This window comes from Typopeltis vanoorti, chromosome 20, assembly GCF_054136105.1.
Source record: "Typopeltis vanoorti isolate ZY-2024b chromosome 20, IOZ_Tvanoo_1.0, whole genome shotgun sequence".
Lineage (NCBI taxonomy): Eukaryota > Metazoa > Arthropoda > Arachnida > Uropygi > Thelyphonidae > Typopeltis > Typopeltis vanoorti.
Genome location: NC_143568.1, coordinates 32,649,235 through 32,673,187, shown reverse-complemented (window position 1 = coordinate 32,673,187; position 23,953 = coordinate 32,649,235). Strand labels below are relative to the sequence as shown.

General features: G+C 34.8%; 1 protein-coding gene across 1 annotated transcript in view; it reads right to left on the bottom strand.

The window, feature by feature from the left end:
* Window positions 1-9,651: 9,651 nt before the first annotated feature.
* The window catches only part of LOC150095349 (putative inositol monophosphatase 3), a 68,074-nt gene continuing 53,772 nt past the window's right edge, over window positions 9,652-23,953 (bottom strand). The window contains exons 4-5 of the mRNA XM_090410343.1: window positions 10,911-11,081; window positions 9,652-10,156 (exon numbers count right to left, since the gene is read on the bottom strand). Of these exons, the coding sequence (XP_090266469.1) occupies window positions 9,909-10,156; window positions 10,911-11,081 (419 nt within the window). The 3' untranslated portion in view covers window positions 9,652-9,908. The remainder of the gene's footprint in view (window positions 10,157-10,910; window positions 11,082-23,953) is intronic.

The window sequence follows — 23,953 nt, the reverse complement described above, 5'->3', positions numbered from 1 at the left end:
CTTTTCAATCAAATGGTGAGTTTAGCTGGTATCATACAGATAGAGGGTTTTTTTTCTCCTGGAAACTTGAATTTTTTTTCCCTCCTCAGAACAGGCAAACTAGCCCCATGGACACAGTTTTCCAGACATGAAATACTTACCTGTTGATGGATGCAACAGAGGAATAGCAAGCTGGCTGCATTAAATTGCATAAAGCTTCTACCAGGGGACTCAATCAATCTTGGACAAACGAGAAATGGATGGATAGATTGATATACAAAAAATAAATGGGTTGATATACAACATATGAACTGTCCAGATGAGTTTACGAAATAGAAATCCACCATTGGCTATTAAAAGAGTATGATATGAAAGTGTATAAAGAGAATGCTCCTTCAATTTTCAACTTTTAAAAGCAGATTTGCAGAGAACTACTGTAATTAATAAAAAATTATTTCCTCTACATGAGAAATGTTACTACATATGCCATATTATTTAATGCTCGATTATTAAGCAGCGTGACAAAGAACCCACTAATTTTAACATTTCTCAATGTCATCCTAAAACCAAACTGGAAAAAAAGAAAATGAACTTCTTTTACTACTGACATTAACTAAAATGCTAATTTTTGTTAGTGTCCAGGAAATGCTGAATGCTAACTAAAAGTAGTAGATAGTAGTCCCGTATTAAGTATCTACATACCAGATCCTATCTACCTAAATACAAATACTTGAAGGATACGCATACTTAAATATTAGGTGATATTTAAGTGATAGCCAAGAAGGTAGAAATGGAATACTATTTAAGAAACTAATCCTGATTGGATATTCCTAAAACTTCCTGCATACCACCATATAACACTTACATAGAGGTCCAGTGCTGCTTTGCTAAGAGCACAAAAAGGTATACTTCATCAAATCTAGGGATATATAATATGAACAATTCTTACAGAAAACCATATACAGTCCAGATGATCACTGCAGATCATTTAGGAAGGTGGAGAATGCATCAAAGTAGTATAAAAATAAAAAATGCACACAACACTAACTTATACTGACAGAACATAAGGCTATATCACAAATTGGACATGCACTATGTTTTAATGAAAGAAAATACCATGAACATACTTGAGAACGCATCAAAGTAGTATAAAAATAAAAAATGCACACAACACTAACTTATACTGACAGAACATAAGGCTATATCACAAATTGGACATGCACTATGTTTTAATGAAAGAAAATACCATGCCATCTTTTCAGAGTCATCAGATGTTATATCTTAAACAACTAAATTCTTCTTGAGATAGCCAGGATAGATTGAATGACTGAAATTCCTAGGACTAAACCTCAAAAGTCTAAAATGCTGATGGAACATTACCTTACAATCAATATGGAGTGTGCCAAACTTTAGCGAAGTCTTGTTTGTTCTGCAGCAACCAAATTCTTTGCTTACACCTTCACATTGGTGAAGGTGTAAGCAAATAGCCCTTGAGATATCCCCCAGCCAAATGGAGATATTGAGAGAGACTTCCAGACAGCTAGGACTCATCGAGGTAAGCCACATATCAAAATTGGTCAGACATAGGTCGAGTTATGCATGGCAGATGCGCAGCACCTTATTGAATCTGTTCCTAGGCATCTGCAAGCCATGACTGCACAGAGAGGTGGACCAATGCATTATTAGGCAGGTGTTCCTAATGCAAAGCTAACTCAGTGTAAATTAAATTAAAAATGCAAAGAAATTATATTCTTGTTTAATCTCTTATCCAAGTGTAGCAAAAACAAAGTCTGGGAGAAAGGCCTATTCATAACTATTATTTTTCAGAAAATTAACATATACTGATTATTAATTTTAATAATTTTAAGAAATATTTCGACAAAGTCAAATTTCCTTTAGGCCCAAATGGTGCCCCCCATTTGGGCCTAAAGTCCTAAATGGTGCCCCGTGGAGGGCTAAAATGGATGGTCTTGGCTGTTGGGCTGAGGATCAGTGCTTCCCAAATATTGCAGTAGTTTCATGCACCCAAATTTTGGTGCATGAAACTACTCAAAATTTGTCGAGGTTTGGAAAGATTCTCAGAGTTGAGGCAGATTCCAAGAATAGCCTGTCATATCTGTATTTGCTGCAGTGGAATAGACTGGCCATGCAGCATATTCTGTGGAGGGTGTCCAAGCATGGACAGCAAATCCAGAGTTGCTGTGATGGCAGAACCAGATGTACTCCATGCATTCAGAAATTTTCATCTCATCTCATCTAACGCCTTTTTATTCCCGTATATACGGGAGTAGGCGAGGCCATTTAGCCCTATCTAACTTTTGGAGACTGAGTGGGCAGTTCAATCTCCACTGGTACCCAATCAGAGACAGATGGCCCAAGGCTATCACTAATTAAGCGGTACGCAGTGAAGAGAGACGGCTCAAATGTGCCGCCATCTCGTGGTCCCTAACCCTAACACAATATATTTAATGTCTGAGATAATGTGGGTTCTACGGTCGATTTTCTTGAGTTTACAGGACGAAAAACCCGAGTTTCCGGGAGGAAAAACCTGCTTGCCCGTGCCAGAGATCGACTAACTCGGGAACCGGTCGAAAAAAGGCTTAGAAAAATTTCCTCTAGTCGCCGACTAGACTCGAAACCAAGACTTCCTTCGTGCGGCCTAGCACGGTGGTGTGCAAACGCCACATCCACTGAGCTACACAGGCTCTTAAAGAAATTTTAAGAAATTTTCTCTTCAGAAATTTTAATATTGGCTATTCTGCCTGATTTTTTGTGTGGAATGGTGAGTGGAATGGATTGCAGAATTCGTTGCGAGTTTCCTGATGAATGGATTCAAGGAGAAGTATGATAGGATCTGTGTTTTGCATTATGGGATAATAAAGGCAATTACAATGAAGTCATTAGCCTCTATATACAAGTAGCCTATAAAATAAAAAAAAAGCCCGGATATTATATTCTTGTTTAATCATTTATCCAAGTGTAAGCAAACAAAGTTTGCATGCGAAGTTTCTTCACGACTAAGCTACTAGTATACAGAGGCTAATGACTTCACATCTATTACAGAAAGATGTTCTTTCTGTAATAGATCATCTATTACAGAAAGAACGGCAATATATTACTTCTTCCTTTCTAATTAATGGATATAAGAATTCCTTCATCAAAAGAGCTTTGAGTAGTTTTAATATGTCTTCGTCTTCAAATACAGAAGAAATAACACACATTCCTATCCCTTATGTACAAGGCATTAGTGAATGTATAGCAAAAGTTTTAAAACCACTGAATATTTTTGTTGCCTTTCGACTGTTCAGAAAAATATCCACCTTTCTCACTTCTCCTAAGGACAAGCTTCCACATCTTAATTATCCAGGTATCTACCAGATTCCTTGATCTTATGGATTATCTTATTTCGGAAAAACCAGGAGATCTGCCTCTATTTGGCTAGAAGAACACCAATCTTATATTGAATATCTTGAACCTGAACAGTCTGGACTTGCAGAACATGCTACCACCACTAGACACAGAGTTCATTGGAAAAAGACAAGAGTCCTTCACAAAAGTCAGTTTCTCATGGAACGGCTTTATAAAGAAACATGTGAAACTTTACTTCACTCTCCTATCTTAAACAGATCTGATGGTTTATGGGAGATAGTACTTTATAAATCAGCTAATCTTTCCTAACTTTTTATTGTATGCGTGTGTGTGTATATATATATACATCATCGTTAAAAGCTTATGTGGGAAAATCTTCTTCTTATATTAAAAACTCAACAGATTTTGTCTCTAAAATAAAGGACTTAAAACTAAAATCTTCTGACATCATGGTGAGCTTTGACGTGGTAGCACTCTTTACCAACATTCCGACACAGGACGTTCTCCATATTTTAAAGAACAACATTTCAAATAAAATGTTCTCTCTACTATCTCACTGTGTAAACTCTGGCTATTTTGAATTCGAAGGTAAACTATATAAACAGGTCAAAGGATTAGCTATGGAAAGCCCCCTCTCTCCTGTATTAGCCAACATTTTTTTTCGAGGATTTTGAACAAAAGGCAATCTCCTCTTTTAGTTTAAAACCAAGAATTTGGCTTAGATATGTGGACGATATATTCCTCATATGGGAGCATGGTATTGAGAATCTTCACAGGTTTCTCAACCACTTAAACAACCTCCATCAGGATATAAAATTGACCATGGAGATTGAAGAAAATAGTTCCATCTGTTTCCTAGATGTTAAACTCACCAAGATGCCTGAATCAATAAAAGTCTCTATATTTAGAAAGCCAACACACACGGACAGATATTTGCATGCGTCCTCACATCACCATCCAGCACAAAAGTTGGGTATTATATCAACTCTTGCAAATCGTGCAAGATCTGTACTGTCGGATGAAGAAGAACTAAAAAAAGAACTACAACATCTTAAATGGACCTTTAAAAACAATGGCTACTCTTTAAAAAGTATTAACAACCAATTATCCCACCATCAACATAGCAACGTAGAGACACAGGACGACTCCAAAGGTCATATCGTCTTGCCATATATCAGCACACTATCCAAAAAGCTGAGTAGAATCCTAAAGAAGTTTAACATACAAACGTGCTTCTCGACTCTGCCAAAAATAAGATCACGTTTCTACAACTATAAACAATCTCACAACCTTCTACAATTCCCATTATACAAGGTCACATGTGAATGCGGAAAGCCTTACTATGGGCAAACAGAGAAATCTATCCTACTACATCTCGAGGAGCACCAGAGAGACATTGCTTATAAGAGAATCAGAGCAACTGCTCTGTCGGGCCATGTTCTGTTTTCAATAAACACGAACAACGAAAGCCGCCAATATGAGATACATTGGACATCAACTTCAAACCTACACATTTGCCATGATGAGGTGGAATGCCGCATTGTGGAGTCAAAAGAAATCACCTTGGACCCGCTTCATATGAACAATAATCTCAGCTATAATTTGCCTGACTCTTTCAGCTCTACTATCAGATACTGGAGATCGCGTGGTTCCACACACACACACAAGTGTACAACAATAGAACTTTAACACGGACTACAGCTCAAGTTCATAATAACTGTAATTCACAGTCGAATATTATAACTTTATAATTGTATAGCTTTAGAGTGTCTCAATGTTATTTTCAGTATCTTTTAATATCTTTCTATGTTCTTAACACCTGATGAAGTCAATCTCGATGAAACATGTTGCGTTTTCAAATAAATCTCATTTTTTATAATTCTCAGGTTTTAAGTCAGTTAATATTAAAAATGAATATATATATATATATATATAATTAGAGTTACCAAGTAATTTTATAAACTTGTTATTTTATTCCTAATCCCAAGTAAGCAAACAGTTAAGCTTGTGCCTGAACGTAGTTCAAGTCTAAAGGTGGTGCAACACCAGGGCAACTCATTGTAAGGTGGGTAAAGCTCTGATCACTATCCTTAGTATTTTCCATAATGTAAAGCACATCTCACTAAGAGATGTATACTGCAATACATTATGGGTGGGGTCACTACCCAGACCGGTTTCAACCTTTTTTGAATGTAAAAGTGAAACGGTCTCTAAAAATAAGACGATCCCAAAAGATCGCCCAACTCTGCATTGTTCCACTCAATGACAGGCTCACCCCGTCACCGAGAAGAACTTCTTAGTATTGGCTCTACCCAAGTGGCAGGCTCACCCCACCACCAAGCAGAGCCATAATCTCAACAGTGGCCCCCACTCAGAGACAGGCAAAAACCTATCCTTAAGCAGCGCCTCACGGAGCCACCCACCGGTTTCAACCTTTTTTGAGGTCTCCTCAGTGAGTAGCTAGACCCTAAATATCAAGGTTTTAGTAATACAGAGCCTTATCAACTTTACCTATACAAGTTGCTACAAGGTGCTTTTATTTTGAATAAGAATCTCTGGAGGAGATATAGATGTAAATAAGTGTTTTTTACCTTGGGAATAATGTATATTAGGGTTACTTGGGATTAGGAGTAAAATAACCAAGTTTATAAAATTACTTGGTAACCCTAATATACATTATTCCCAAGGTAAAAAAAAAAACTTATGTACATCTATATCTCCTCCAGAGATTCTTATTCAAAATAAAAACACCTTGTAGCAACTTATATAGGTAAAGTTGATAAGGCTCTGTATTACTAAAACCTTGGTATTTAGGGTCTAGCTACTCACTGAGGAGACCTCAAAAAAAGGTTGAAACCGGTCTGGGTAGTGACCCCACCCATAATGTATTCCAGTATACATCTCTTAGTGAGATATGCTTTATATTATGGAAAATACTAAGAATAGTGATCAGAGCTTTACCCACCTTTACAATGAGTTGCCCTGATGTTGCACCATCTTTAGACTTGAACTATGTTCAGGCGCAAACTTAACTGTTTGCTTACTTGGGATTAGGAGTAAAATAACCAAGTTTATAAAATTACTTGGTAACCCTTATATACATTATTCCCAAGGTAAAAAAACTTATTTACACACACACACACACACACACACACACACACACACACACACACACACACACACACACACACACACATTTTTTTTTTGTTAGTAGGACATTTTTTGACCTTTTTAGTTATCTTACACCAGCTACTTAGGTGGCGCTTTTGGAATTGACAGTTATTGTTTATTTTGTACTGAAGATGCCTGTGACACACAGGCAAAAATTATACTATTAAATAATCTTTTTACATGAGTTTTTCTGTTATTAATTTTATATTCTAATGACTTCACATTAAATGCCTTGTGAAGCAAACACGAGTATAGTCCTATGCATTATAGAAAGGCTACTACCCAGGAGAGATACCAAGGTTCAGGTTGCAGAAGTCATATATATCCTATATACAAGCAATAAAATAAATAAATAAAAAGTCACTGTGGGAAATTTCTTTATGACTATGCTACTTGTAATATATTCCATGTCGTGAAAATGTTTAACAGCTTATTATTAAAATACTCTTGGATGAGCTAGTTGAAGAAAGTTTTTTCAATTGGTTATAAATTAAATTAAAAATGTCAAATAATTATATTCTTGTTTAATTCTTTATCCAAATGTAAGCAAAGAAAGTTTGCACACATGAAGTTTCTTCAAGACACTTCATGTTTTGCATTATGGGATACTAAAGCAATTAACGTGAAGTCATTGGCCAATATATACAAGTATGCATACAAAGTATGTGCTTGAAGTTTATTATGACTATGCTACTTGTATATAGATACTAATGACTTCACATTAATTGCCTTACAATTCCATAATGCAAAGCACATCCTTTCAGTATTTTTAATGCTATGCATTATGGAAAGTGGCGCAACCACCTCCATTTTAATCCACGGTATCAGTATCCATCCATCTGTTCACTGGACATCAATGGATGCTGTATGGTCACTCAGATGCTCGGTGATGTGCCACACCAGTCACTGCCATGTTGTCCTGTTCTATGCTTTTCTGGAGACTTCAACTCTATGACGATCAAACACATCACCCATTCATCTCATTGATAGTCTACCCTTTCCTCTTTTTCCATGAACTTTACCTTCTATTACTGTTTTGAGAATTCTTCCTTCCATCCTTTCAATGTGTCAAAAGTATTTCGACTTTCTTCTGTCAATATCCTTAAGGTGCCTTAAAGTTGCACCGATCCTTTCTAGGACCCATCGATTTGTCTGCCTTTTAGTATATGATATCCTCAACAGCCTTCTGTAACACCAAATCTCCAAAGCAGCTATCCTTTTCTTATCTGACTTCTTTAGGTTCCAATTCTCACATCTGTAAGTCACTGTTGGAAAAACAACTGCATCCAAAATCCTCAATGTGGAGATAGATCCATCCTTCCAGATTTTAGGCAGGTCTGATTGTTGTTTTAGTGATTCCCAATCTTCCTCAGCATAGATACTAAACAAGTGAGGAGAAAGTAGGTATCTTGGCCTAACTCCCTTTCCAATCTGAAGCCAATCAGTTAATACAACTGTTCTTACTGCGGTAATATATGTATAATGTGATAATATAATATAATAATAATAATATAATATAACAAATGATAATAGAATGAAAGTAAAATGGTCAACAGCTATCTAATGAGTCACTCTATGCTACCATGCATGCACGGCCCCTCTTCCATATCTTATTTGGCAGTAAATTCTAAACGGACCTTACTTTCTGGACATGCCTCGTATATGGGATATATACGACTTCTACATTAATGTTATACTTTAATGGAATAATAACAGCACAGAGAAAAACAGAAACAAAAAAAATTAAACAACAGGTTTAATCATTTCAATATTTCACCTCAGTCATAGAGGCATCTGTAGGAATACAATGTTAAAATTGTAATAATGCACACAAGAAACAATAAGTGGAAGAAATCAGACTGTAATTGACTACTGCATTACTTCAACCTTCGTATCTCTTCTGGGGTTTGTCTCCTACTGATGGGTTTGATTCTGGGGAATACACCGGTTCTGCTTGGTGGTTGGTTTTTGCCTGTCATTGGGTGGCGCCACCGATGAGAATTTGAAGAGAGCTTAGGAGTGATCCTTTTGGGTCACTTGTAGATCACTCAGAGCTTTTGGAGAGAGGTATACCTTTCATATTGACAGGATCCCAATTTTGCCTAGCCTCTACTGATAACATTTAATTATGTTCATCTTCGGGTTTGCTTGCTTCCTGAAGATGAAATTTACCTTGGGGAAATTCATGTGAGTCAGTAGTGATGAGCTTAGTAGCAATCCATTTGGGTCATTCAGTAAGATTGAAAGTAATCTTGTAGATTGCTTAGAGGTTTTGGAAAGGTACCTATCATCACTTTAGCAGAACCTCAATAAAGGTTGAAACCAGTCTGAGTAGAGACCCTTCCCATAATGTATAGGGAGGGTACCCAAAAGGATGTGTCGTACTTTATATGGGATACTAAGGCAATTAATGTGAAGTCATTAGCCTTTATATACAAGTAGCTTAGTTGTGAAGAAACTTCCATCACAAACTTTGTTTGCTTACACTTGGATAAAGGATAAACAAGAATATAATTTTTTTCTTTTTTCATTTCATTAATTTAATTTGTTCAAATAAAAAGTCTGCTATAGTGAATTTCCTTTAAAGCAGCTCAAGCCCTATAGGATTATAGCCAGGACTTTTTTTAATCTGTTACAGTGAGTGTTTAGAAAACAGCAAAATCAAAAGCAACTAAATTTACCTTTATAATTTGCAGTTTCTTTTTGTATTGTTTCATTTTGAAACATGATAAAAACAATTAATTATTTAATGTTAATTATTTTTTTTAACAAGACTCCAATTTATTCAAAAGTTTTTCAGACTGATGCCTTAGCTGTTTGTTATAGAACCTCTTTAACTAGTGTGTGCATTAGTGTAATTCATACTACAGAGCCAGACAAATGAAATGTCTGAAAATCACAAGCAGTAGTTTCTCCCCCACCACCACCACTGCTTTTCTAGATGGAAAGAATTACTTTTTTTTTCCCCAGCATCTTCACTTACATTTATGTGTTTACTTTTTTTTAAGTCCCTTCTCCATGTGTGAACATAATGCAGGCACATGCACATCTTAACCAGAATCTTTCCTTATACATAAATTTCTGCATTTTATTAAAAATGAATGATGAAGAGATAATAATATGGCCAAGATCACAAGTATAAAAGGGGAATTTATCCTTCGCATTGTTTTTCTTCTACTCAATGGCTACAGAACTTTTATAAAAATGCCACTAATTAAAGCATCTAGATTATTTTACAAAGAAGTATCTTACAAAGTAGCTTACAGATAATGTACATCCTCATTCACAATTTCTATGTAGTAGTAAACTGTTTGCCTAGTAACTTGTCCTTTTATACAGATCTTGTTAAATTCACCTTTGAAAGCTAAAGAACACTTTACATTATTTACCTAAATCACTTTTGCAATTTGCAGTTGCTTTAAATATTTATCATGGTGATACATGGTTGCCAAAACACCATTTTCATTCAATGGGGTGTCATCTGCTCCATAAGAAAATGTATGACCACTAAGGGTAGTCATTTGCCCACCTAAGGCACTGAGAAGGGCATTGCCAGCACAGATGTCCCATTTCTTTATAAGAGTAATATGGATGTATACCGTAGCATTACCTTGAATCACTTGCAATGTTTTGTAGCCTGTAATGATATACAGATCAAAGTCAAGCACATGTATTACTTTAGAAATTTCTTTTTTACCTTAGTTATAAAAATAAAAAATCTACAGCAGAGTTGCAATTAACTAACCTAATCAAGGAATGCAAAGGATAGTTTGTCAGATGATCAAAAATGTTTAATAAGAAATTGGAAGGAAACAGTGCAAATATGTTTATAACACTGTATTATATTAATAGTGTGTATAAAAGAAGAATACACACATAAAAATCATTATGAATAAAAAGAATTGCAAACATTATCATTGAAAATTTTTTTTTTCATAGAAACAACTACTTTTTCTTTTTTTTTTCATTTGTCATATTCCCCACTCCAAAATTTATGCTACTGTTGAAAATACCACTGCCAACATCAAACTAAACACAGATGCTCACTATTACTAACAATGGCAGACCAAAGCTTTAGAAGATGTAAATTGCAGTCTTAACAACAGGCATACAGAGGACATAGATATTGAGTGTGTGCAAGTTAAATGGGTTAACCAAACTCATTCTATATAGCTAACTGGTGAAAGATTATATACATTATAGCTGAATTCTTCATGTTAGTTAAAACAGGATATTGGTTAACCAAATATCAGTTAACTGCAACTGTGCTACATAAGGAGTATAGAGTTAGATTTTAACCTCTCAAAATTTTCTAGTGCTGAATAAATAAATAAAATACAATTAATAAAAATAAATAAAATATAAAGATTAAAATAAAAATAAAAACTAACCAGCTCCACCTGCAGATATAACAGCTGATTTAGATCCAAAGACAGCTCCTGCTATATCCTTTACTTTACCAGCATGAGAAAGTGACACTATAACAACTGGAGGCTTATCACTTTCTGGAGGATCAGCTACATGCAGATTAGAAGATACACCATGTCCTACCCAGGCCCATGCTATAAGTGAACAATCATTTCTAAATAAATATTAGAGAGATAGAGCATTTTTTCCCCCAAAAATGCATAATAATAAAATCAAAATCATAAAAACTGTGGTATTCCAACTGAAGGCGATATTAGTTATAATAATTATACCTTGAATTTCAATTAAGTAGTTAAATTGTTTAAAAGAAATAGAAGAAAAAACCATATAATTTCATATTCTTGGCAGATTATTATTAACATCATACCTCCATGGAGTCTAAAGACTCACTGGAGTCTTTAGATTTAAATACATTATTACACAAAAAGCTCAAACTGCTTTAAACTCATTCAATATTCCCCACACTGTCAGGAAATGCACTCCACTTACCAACTGCTCTCTGTGTAAAGAACTTGCTCCTTACTCCCTTGCTCACACCTTGTGAAAGATTTCTTCCAGATTAACCCAGTAACAACCCCATACCAACTTAAATATCTCAATCATATCTCCACTTTCTTCCTCTTCACGAGGCTTATAAATTACATTTTTTCAACCTGTCTTCATACCCCACATTCCAAAGACCAGCTGTTACCATCTTAGTTAATCTTCTCTAGACCCTTACTAATATATCCTCATCCCAACCAGGGGACCAAATCTGTGCACAATAATCCATATGAGGCCTGATAGAAATACTTTGCATTCCATCAATGCCCACCAAATGCCAAACCTTACTCTTTGCAACACTGAACTAACAGTTTAAATTAATTGCCCATGCATACAATCTATTCAAGTCCTCCTATAAGACTACAACATCTGCTTGACTATTCATCATTCTTCCAAATTTTTCATAATCTGAAAACAGTTCATATTTTCTATCAAACCTGCTCCAATATCATTAATATGAAAGTTAAACAATCACCCCAAAAACAAACCTCTGCAGCACACCACTAGTGACTTTCCTCTTTGGATACTACACCTACATACACGGCCTGCTGATATACATCTGTCATCTATCAAACTCATTTGTATGCAATTCCATCCATTCCAATTTAGTTACCAACTTCATGTGCAGCAATCTATCAAAAACTTTTGCAAAATCTAAGTACACCATTGTATATGCACTCCTTTTCAAATGTATTCCTCACCTTGTTATACTATCTAGTCTTGTCATAAATACTGTTACAACTTCTGCACATCCTAGAAGTGCCCACAGAATGTGCAAGTCCAGTTTTGTTAGTGGCGCTGCGCACAGCCAACAATCATGTATATATCAGTAGAGAGAAAGTCGTCTAGCTGTACATGCAATGGGAAAGATTATGAGAACAATTATCACTTCACAAGGTTAAATTCAGCCACCTGTTATTTTCAACATGCTAAAACACTCAGAATCAGTAGGATGTTTGTGTATCAAACATTATAATGATACAGAAAACGTATCTGAGTGCCAGAGAACAGGTCAACTATGCCGCGTCAGGACACAACAGCTTGCGAGAACTATGAAGGCATGCCTCCGTTGTAATCCTGTGACAGCACAGAAAGTGATGTCATGTGTGCTAACCTGATGACTAGGGGATGAGAGCCTATCATTGTTCTACTGGACACTTCCTAACACCACAACTTATGCAGAAGAGGGTGATAAAATTAAAAGGCACTTCTCTGGCAGTAAACAAACAAACACAAAGATATCCTTTTCATCACTGAATAGTCGTTTAACTGCCAAAATGATCAAAGCATGTACCATAGCACCCAGGATTCAGAGAGATCATCATCTTGTGTCAGTGATGGTTTGGTGAGTGGTGGCGTATCAGGGTGTATCCAAGTTGCATTTCTGCAAGAAAGGGATCCAAAACCTCAGCCAAAGTGCATCAAGACACTATGCGGAACCTGTGGTATGGCCCCTGAACAACACCTTATTTCATTGTTTTCTTATTTTCTTACACTTGGATAAAGGATTAAATGAAGAATATAATTTCTTGGCATCTTTAATTTATAGAATAACAAGTGGAAAAATTTCCAACATCCATCTCTAATCCAGAGTATTTTAGTTATAAGGAGTGACAACTTTTGGCTACTCATATATGGAAATATGACTTGTGTATTACTTCAACCTTGGTATCACTTCGGTCTAGCTCCCACTGATGAGACCTCACAAAAGGTCAATACCAGTCCAGGTAGTGATCCTTCTCATAATGTATAGCATTATTCATATCCGTAAGGATATGTGCTTTGCATTATGGGATCCTAAGGCAAGTGATGTGAAGTCATTAGCCTCTATATACGAGATGCCTGGTCTTGAAATTACTTCAGGTGTAAACTTTATTTGCTTACACTAGGATAAAGAATTAAACCAAGAATATAATTTCTTGGCATCTTTAATTTATTTTGTAGTTTGGAAATCTTCATCAGCCATACTGCAAGTCATTCTCCAAAATATTAACTCAGTACATTGTAGGAATTCAATTTATTCTACAGGTAAAAACCAAGAATAGTCTTTCTTTTTTAGATATGTTCATTTTTAGGATAACCAGCCTTCAATATTCTATATACAGAAAGGAAACCAACAGATGGATATACATTTGCTACATTCCATTATCAATCCTTTCTAGTTCAGTACCATCAAACTTATGCTCAGCAGATTAACATTTGGAAAGAACTTCAACACACAAAATACACTTTTTTCCTCTTCATTTCAGTGATGACTAGAATTCTTAGCTTATAGAAAGACGATAATAAACCATAATAACCTTTATTTTCAATCACTTTCAAAAGAATTGATAAGGGATTTTATTCCACATGATACGTACCAGATATATATATTAAAAAAAAAAAAAAAAAAAAAAGGAGCCATACTTCAGCATTCTTTAATCTACACATGCCTTCCATCCAATTTGCTATATATATACATACACACACACATATATTTACACACACACACATTTATATATGTATATATACACACACACATATATACATATATATTTATATACACACATATATATATATACATACACACACACACACACACACATATATATACACACACACACACACACATATATATACACACACATATATATACATACACATATACACACACATATATATATACATATACACACACATATATATATATACATATACACACAAATATATATATACATATACACACAAATATATATATACACACAAATATATATATACACACAAATATATATATACACACAAATATATATATACATATACACACATATTTATATATACATATACACACATATTTATATACACATATACACACATATTTATATACACATATACACACATATTTATATACACATATACACACATATTTATATACACATATACACACATATTTATATACACATATACACACATTTATATATACATATATACACACATTTATATACACACATATATATATACATATATACACACATATATATATTTATATACACACATATATATATATTTATATACACACATATATATATATTTATATACACACATATATATATATTTATATACACACATATATATATATTTATATACACACATATATATATATTTATATACACACATATATATATATTTATATACACACATATATATATATTTATATACACACATATATATATATTTATATACACACATATATATATATTTATATACACACATATATATATATTTATATACACACATATATATATATTTATATACACACATATATATATATTTATATACACACATATATGTATATTTATATACACACATATATATATATTTATATACACACATATATATATACATATATATTTACACACACACACACACACACACACACACACACACACACACACACACACACACACACACACACACACACACACATATACAGGTAACCCTTGTATAACGGTACTTATACAACGCGGTCTACAAATTGTAGTATCCCTTGTTCAACACGGTCTGCAATTTCTAGTAACCCTGTATTTTTTTTCATATTTTTCACCTCAGGACTTAAAAATCAAATTTTATCTTCGTTAAATTTGTGTCTGCCCATATCATGCAAGTAGTTATAAGTATCGAATTTAGTTTTATTGTATCACTGAATAAGGTACTGTACAGAGGCTTTTGCAGTCTGTGTCATTCTCAACAAATAGTGCAATTAGAGACAGATGGAATAAAACCGGCGCTAACTAATAAATCACATGTCCCCTCTCACAGAAACTACGCTGTATAGACTTAAGCAAAACCATATGTTGTCCGAAACACAATATCTAACTAAAAACTATTGTCTAATTTTTCAATTATGAAATAAGTGTTTGTTTTATTGCATTGGAAATTCTCAATGTCATTATGACAGATCACAAAGGCTAACTTAAAATAAAAGACTACCAAGAATTGAAACATGCTATATAATGAATGTGTGAGTTCGCCTGCCACCTCAACACAAACAAGAAGCCATAAAATTCAACCAAGGGTTGAAACGTTTGTGTGAGTTGAGCCAGTCAGTAATGAGAAGTTTCCATCGGAACGATAAATGACACCCTGTTGTGAATGTGTTAAAACTAATAGTGAATGTTGTTATGACAGTTTCAGATGTTATGGAATTTGATTGAAGAGAATTAGCATTTCAACTCAACACGTGTCGGTTGCTTTTGTCTTTGGGTCGTGGAATCTTTTGTTAATACTGCACCAAAACGTCTTTATAGCTGCTGTCTTGCGTAAAACAAAATTCAGCTTGTTCTTATTGTAACAATTAAAAAAAAACTTGAATAATTTAACTTGAAACCTGTAAATCGTTGACGTGTCAGCAAAATTCTCAGACGTGCCACCTCTGGCACGTGAGTGCCACAGGTTCACCATCTAGGGTTTACTGTATAAAGGTGTTTATTATTAAAAATTGTCTTTGTTTTCTGCCAGAAAAGCATTTAAAATCATAAGTGTATTCTCAAGCAGAGCAGTTTATTTTCTGGTGAGTTACATACATATGTAATCCTTTTTTTTTAATGTAAAAGTTTATTTTTATTCTAATGGCCACTAAAACCAACGAAAGGGAAAAATCAACACTGAAGAGGAAATTCATTTCTCTCGAAGAAAAAATTAAAATCTTGAATCGGTTGAAAATTGGAGAAAAACCAGGAGTTGTTGTAAGGACTCTGAATTTAAATGAATCAACAATTCGAACAATCAAACAAAATGAACATAAAATCCAAGAAAGTGTTATTGCTGAGTCAACGGTAAGTGCAAAGTGCATTGCTCATGTTTGCGATATTCTAATAGAAAAAAATGGAGAAATCTCTAATGATTTGGATAGAAGATTGCACTCAAAAGAAAATTCCTTTGGATGAACACCTCATTAAGCAAAAAACCTCTCAAAGTTTATAAACATTTAAAAGAACTTGATCAAGATTCTTCAGAAGAATCTTGATCAAGCGAACCAACCCTTGCTGGCAGAAAATCAGCATGGATTTTCTGCCAGTAAAGGTTGGTTCGAAAACTTTAAAAAAAGCAGTTTTCTTTATATAATCTTAAAATCCAGGGAGAATCAGCATCAGCAGACGTTGAAGCTGCCTGGAAATACCCAGCAGAGCTTTTAAAAATCATTAAAGAAGGTAGTTACAGTGCAGACCAGGTATTTAATGCGTTATATTGGAAAAAAATACCAAAACACACCCATATTTCGAAAAATGAAAGATCAGTTCCTGGATTCAAAGTTTCCAAAGATAGAATTACTCTATTGTTTTGTAGTAATGCATCAGGTGATTACATGACAAAACCAATGTTTATTAACTGATCCGCAAATCCTCATGAGATGAAAGAGCTCGACAAGTCCACCCTGCCTGTTTATTGGCGGGCCAACAAAAAAGGCATGGATTACAGCTAGCATGTTTGAAAATTGGTTTTCAAGTGTTTTGTACCCGATGTAGAAAGTTACACAAAGAAAAAGAATATGGACTTCAGAATTCTACTAATTTTAGATAAAGCACCAGGCCACCCAACAAATTTAAGCCATCCGAATATTAAAATAACTTTTTTGCCACCTAATACTGCTTCACTTATTCAACCACTCGACCAATCCACTGCCTCAAGCATGGAAAGAGTTTTCAATATTGAATTGTGTGAAAATTATTTCTTTGTCCATTAAGGAATTACAACCCTCTATGCTGAATGCTTGCTGGAAAAAAATATGGCCTTAAGTTGTTCTTGAACAAAATTTCGTACCTCCATTGGATGCTGAGCTATGTCGTATAATAAACGTCACACACATTTCTGGTGCAGAGGGCTTTTGCGATATGGTTAAAAACGAAATTAGTGAATTAATTAATGGAGAAACAGATTTAAATGAGGAAGAACTGGTACAATTAATAGATGGCATCAAACTAAATGGCGGGGAAAGTTCTGCTGAAGATTGTGATGAATCCATTAAAGAATTCAGTTTAAAGAAATTAGCAGAAGGATTGGACTTGGCAAGAAAGTTAAGAAGTTATTTTACGGATAATGATCCCTCAATAGAGCGCTCTGGAAAATTCACGAGACAAATGGATATTTGTTTAGTGCCATATTATGAACTTATTAAAAAATTGCAGCATAGTGGAAAGCAAAGTCTTATTACTGACTTCTTGATTACTAAACCAGCTGAAGTATACAATGAGAATTATACAAATGATGTCCGAGAGATTTCAAGTGGTGACGACCTCCAGCCACTTAAAGAACATCTACAAAATGTTATTTCTGAAGACAGTGATGATGATTAAAATATGCGCTTTTTTTTATTGTGTCTAAAACATTTATGCATTATGTGCAATGAAATATGTACAATTTGTAATTTTTATAATTTTATACTATGTATTTGTCTCATAGTTTGTTTTTTTAACTTATATGAATTACCTGAATTAAATAAAAATATTGTTTTTGTTGGATATGTCATTGTTGTATATATAATTAAAAAAAAAAAGATTTCGGAACCTAACCCTACTTTTTCTATGTGATCTAAGTCTCATATAGCGCGATTCATATAACGCGGCATTTCTATGGAACCTAACATCTGTGTTATATGAGTATGAGGGTTACCTGTATATATATAACTTCTTTCCCATGTTCTTCTAAAGTCAAGCGTGATTTGCTATGCTATGCAGGAGTCTAGTGGAGTGTTCTGTTGTCAGAGTCATTTGTAAGTGCTTTGTCTGTTAATGGGTTCAAGCAGAGGTATGATAAATTGCGAAGATAGTTTAGGTCTCCTGCAATGAGTCTTCAGACTCCATGGAAGTGCCCATATAATAATAATAATAATAATAATACAATGTTTGTAACCACCTTCAAACCACACAAGATGTTAGCATCCTTTAACTGCACTCTTAAAAACCAGCTACAACCTCTGAATTGACCTGGGGTCTAGCAAGTACCCAACAACTGCAACCATTCTCATTTCGCTATACAGGCAAGCCAGCCAACATTAAGATCTTAGAGCATCTTGGCTGCATTCACTTCCACACTATGGCTGCCTTCTTCTTCTTTGGCACTACGGTCCCATGTAGGGCCTTGGCATCCCATTTTTGAGTTTCATAACTCACTACGAGGTGGGGTCGTTACCCCCAAGCTCAACCACGTGTAATTGTCTGTGAAGAGTTGTGTTCTTAAGATTAACTATGCAATATGGTATGGAAAGAAGGGAAAATGCCAGAGGTGTGGATGAAATTGATATTAGTGACATTATACAAGAAAGGAAATAAGCTACAATGTAAAAATTATAGAACAATTGCCTTGACAAGCCATCTTGGTAAAGCGATGATGATATTGACAGAAAGATTGAGAACATAATGGAAGCATACCTTGCAGATGAGCAAGAGGATTTAGGAAAGATAGAAGGTTTACCTACTTTGTGGGAGGAACAACCCCAGATAAACTGTGGAGAAAAACCCTGCAGTACATGCCCAAGACTGGCTAACTTGGCTATGTCTGAGAAAGATCCTTAAGCTCCTCATGTCAGCAACGAGAATCAAATGCAGGACACTCCTTTCTCAGGCATATGGTTGCAGAGCGTGTAACCAGTGGTGAGCTATAAGGGGCTCACTCGAGCCCTTTGTTAATTTTTCTCAAATTTGCAAGCCCCTTGTTCTTCTTGTTTAATAATCTTGTAGAACTAGAAAATACCACCGCAGAATGTATACATGCTACTATAATTGCTACTTTAAATTCATATGGATTTTCTGATAACTATTTAAAAAATCATGTCATTGCATTTTGTTCTGATGGAGCTAGTGTAATGTTAGGAAACAAATCAGGTGTTGCAATCGAACTTCTACAAAGATTTCCCAACATTGTGATTTGGCATTGCATAGCTCATCGATAAAAAAACATCAAAGAAATAAATCATTTTGAAATATTTATGGATAAATTATATGCTTTTTAACATCAATCCCCCCAAATCAACGAGAATGAAATACGATTGCAAAAGACCTTGGTATCGAAATTTTAAAGATCGACTCTGTGTTTGGACCACGATAGGCAGCTTGCAGTTTATGAACAGCTCTTGTTGTGTGGAGAAATTACCCAGCTTTATGCAAGCATTTTGCATCAAACGATGAATATAAGGGCTTCTAAAACCGACTTCTCAATTTGGAATTTTTAAAAGATCTAGCATTAATGATTGATATCCTACAGGAATTATCATATCTGTCAGAAGTTTTACAAAGTCGCAATATAAGTATTGCGACTTTGTATAAGGGCTAAGTTAGCCCCCCCTTTTTTTTTTCTGGACCATGTGAGCCCTTGGTTAAAATTTCCCTAGCTCACTACTATATGTAACCACTCGGCTAACCATGCAGACACCTATGGCTGCCTAGGATTAGTATACTATTACAGGATCCATTGGAAAAAAGCCACCTTATTCTTCAAAAGCAAATAATGAGAGATTTTTCCTTGAATCTGCTTCTGCCCCGACAAACTATAGCAACCTCAACAAATATTGTTGCATTAAACTGCCTCTCATTTGGGAAACTCTTGCAGAGTTTAGGCATGACTATTATTCTTGGTCAGGGCATGACACCAAGCACGAAGCAGGAGTTGACTTCCTTCTTAACAAAAGAGCTAGAGAGGCACTGTTAGGCTACAAACCAGTCAATGAATGAATCATAGCAGCAAGATTTCAAGCAAAATCATTTAACATATCAATAGTCCAGATATATGCACCCACATCTGACAGCACAGATGAGGATACCGACTCATTTTACAAAGATCTAACAGAGACAATAGAAACAATACCAAAGCAAGATGTACTAATTATTGAAGAAGATTGGAATGCCAAAGTTGGAATAGATAATGATGGTTGGCAAAGTCATGGGAAAATATGGTTTCGGAGAAAAATGAATGAGGTGAAAAAATGTTAGAATTTGCTGTGGACCACGAGATGATCTGTAACAGAAGACTCCAGCAAAAGGAGTATAGAAAATGTACGTGGCGATCAAATGATGGGAAAATCAAGAACACGATTGATATCATTATGATTAAATGAAGATGGATAACATCAGTACAGCAGTGTCTAACTTTTTAAGGAGCGGATACAGACCTGGATCATAGTTTAGCGATTGCAAACATCAAGTTGAAATTAAAAAGAAAATATAAACCCGATCAATCAGAAACGAAGAGATACAGCAAAAACAAGTGAAGCAGAAATAGGAAGAAGGCACAGAACAGTGTTAGAAGAGAAACTTAAAAGTGGACAAAGAAAAAAATTCGAATCTAAGAGTGAAAGGGGTAATGAAGGCAATAGAAGATGCAGTTGAAGAAACAGTACCAGAAGATCAAGAAGAAATGGATTAGACAAGAAACACTTAAGTTAGTACAGGAGAAAAGAATGTTGAAGATAAGAAGGGATACATCAGAACAAATAGAGGAGCAATATAGAAGAAAGTGTAATGAGGTGAAAAAAGCAGCCGGTTAGAAGCTCAATGCAATTATATAGAACAGTACTATGGAGAGCATAAAACTAGGGAGGTATACAAAATGATTACAACCATTAATAGATGGTAGCAACCGAAACAGACCAAATTAAAGATGAAAAAGGCAAAGTATTGACGAATAAAGATAAAACTGTACAGCGATGGACAAGATACCGTAGTGAGTTATATGAAGAAAAACTAGATTTAGATTGTGAAACTGACTGAAGAATTGAAGCAGATATCACCACCAGATAATGAGTATGATATGGACATTTTAAGAGGAGAGGTAGAAAAAGCAATAAGATGGCTAAAACACAACAAGGGTCCTGGTAACGATAACATCACTGGAAAAATGATTAAATATGGTGGTGAAAGTATGGTTACAGAAATGCACCAACTATATAATATGGTATGGAAAGAAGGGAAAATGCCAGAGGAGTGGGTGAAATTGATATTAGTGACATTATACAAGAAAGGAAATAAGTACAATGTAAAAATTATAGAACAATTGCCTTGACCAGCCACCTTGGTAAAGTGATGATGATATTGAAGAAAGATTGAGAACACAACTGGAAGCATACCTTGCAGATGAGCAAGAGGATTTAGGAAAAATAGAACCACAATTCAATAGATTTTGACAATGCGGTTAATAGCAGAGAAAACCAGGAGAAAAAACCAAAACATATATACTTGCTTTGTTGATTTTCAGAAGGCATTTGACAGTATTGACCAGAAAGTGACATTAGCAGTGCTAGAATCCTATGGAATTGATAGAAAACTAATAGCTATATTAAAACACGTTTATCAGAATGCAGTTGAAACGAAGCAGCTAGAATAGGTGATGATTTGGGAAAATGGTTTAAAACAAGCAGAGATACCAGACAGCGGGACTATCACCAAGCATTTTCATCGCACATTTAGAAAGAACAATGGATAAAATGAAGGAAGATGCAAAAGGAATATCAGTGCATGGGATGAAAATTAACAATCTGAGATTTGCAGATAACATTGTTATTACTGAAGAAGACGAAAGAGAACTACAAAAAACACTGAAACTGTTATATGAGAAAGGAAAGAGATTTGCACTTGTTATGAACTTGGAAAAAACGAAGACAATGGTATTTGGTGAGAAGAACATGAAACAAAAGATACAAGTGGATGGAATTGATATAGAAAATGTAGAACAATTCACATATTTGGGAAGCAAAATGATGTATGATTTGGACTGTAAAAAAAGAAATAAAGATCAGGATTGCAAAGGGAAGAACAAATCTGAAGGCCATAGATAACATCTGGAAAAGTAAAGTGATCAGACTGCAAACAAAACTAAGACTGGAAACATGCATTTTTAGTGGTGTGCTGTATGGATCTGAAATGTGGGTAATAAATAATCAAGAAAAATAATTTCGGCACTTGAAAGAACTTGTTACAGAAAGGTTCTAAGAATAGCATAGGTACAGAAAATCACAAAATGAAGAGCTCTCTCAGAAGATACAATCAAAAGAGAATCTAATGCAGAAGATTATAAAACGGAAGGAAGTTGCAATTATTTGGACACATCTGTAGAATGAGTGAGGACAGGAAGATAAAGGCATTTATGTTTGTATTATGGATGGTGTAAACAGAAGATGTAGACCATACAGAGAATGGATAATGACATAAAGAACTAGTGTGGAATGGGTGTACAGAAACTGTGACACTGTGCACTGGACAAAGAAAGGTGGAAGAAGATAGTGAAGGAGGCATGGGACACCAATGGGCAGTGAGCCCATGGTTCGTGATGATGATGATTATTCTCGTCTGTGTGCACACATCTATACTAGTGTATTGCTCCCTTGATGATGCAAAGTTAGTTTTGGTGAAATATTACAAGCTTGAACACCAGAAGATTGAAAGGAAAGAATTAAGGAGTTTACAGAAAAAATGGAGAGAGACCAAATAAAAGAAGATTTAGAAGAAAATAACTTAAGTTGGAACAGTATTTGGCAGTAACAGAACTTGTTAGTGTTCTAACAGATTTATCTGTAACAGCTAATAATGATATGTGTGTGTGTTCATTAGCTTTCCAAAAAAGACTATTTAGAAGTGAATAGTTTTATTTAGAGCATAAATAATAATCTTGAAAGAGTGGATAGAATTAAAATAAATGTGTCTTGTAATTAAAATGAAAAGCCAAATGGCTAGTTTTCTGGCAACTTAATAGATATTAAAGGGATAAAAATCCTATGTTGTTATATAGCCAGTAAGTGAAACTCAAGATTGAGAACTACGATCTATGAGTTTCAATGCCGAAAAACTATCGGCGAAGGCAATTTGAAGGAAAGGTGGAGTAAGCTCCCTCACTATTCTTGATATTCTCTCATAATGTAAAACACAGCTCCTAGGAGATGTAATACTGTCATTACATTATGAGGAGAGGTCACTACCCAGACCGGTTTCAACCTTTTTTGAAGTCTCATCAGTGAGTAGGTAGACCTGGAAGATATCAAAGCTTAGTGAAAAGAACTTACGTACCTTTACTATACGAATGCCATAAAGGTGTGCTTATGTTTTGTAATTAAAATGAAAAGCCAAATGGCTAGTTTTCTGGCAACTTAATAGATATTAAAGGGATAAAAATCCTATGTTGTTATATAGCCAGTAAGTGAAACTCAAGATTGAGAACTACGATCTATGAGTTTCAATGCCGAAAAACTATCGGCGAAGGCAATTTGAAGGAAAGGTGGAGTAAGCTCCCTCACTATTCTTGATATTCTCTCATAATGTAAAACACAGCTCCTAGGAGATGTAATACTGTCATTACATTATGAGGAGAGGTCACTACCCAGACCGGTTTCAACCTTTTTTGAAGTCTCATCAGTGAGTAGGTAGACCTGGAAGATATCAAAGCTTAGTGAAAAGAACTTACGTACCTTTACTATACGAATGCCATAAAGGTGTGCTTATGTTTT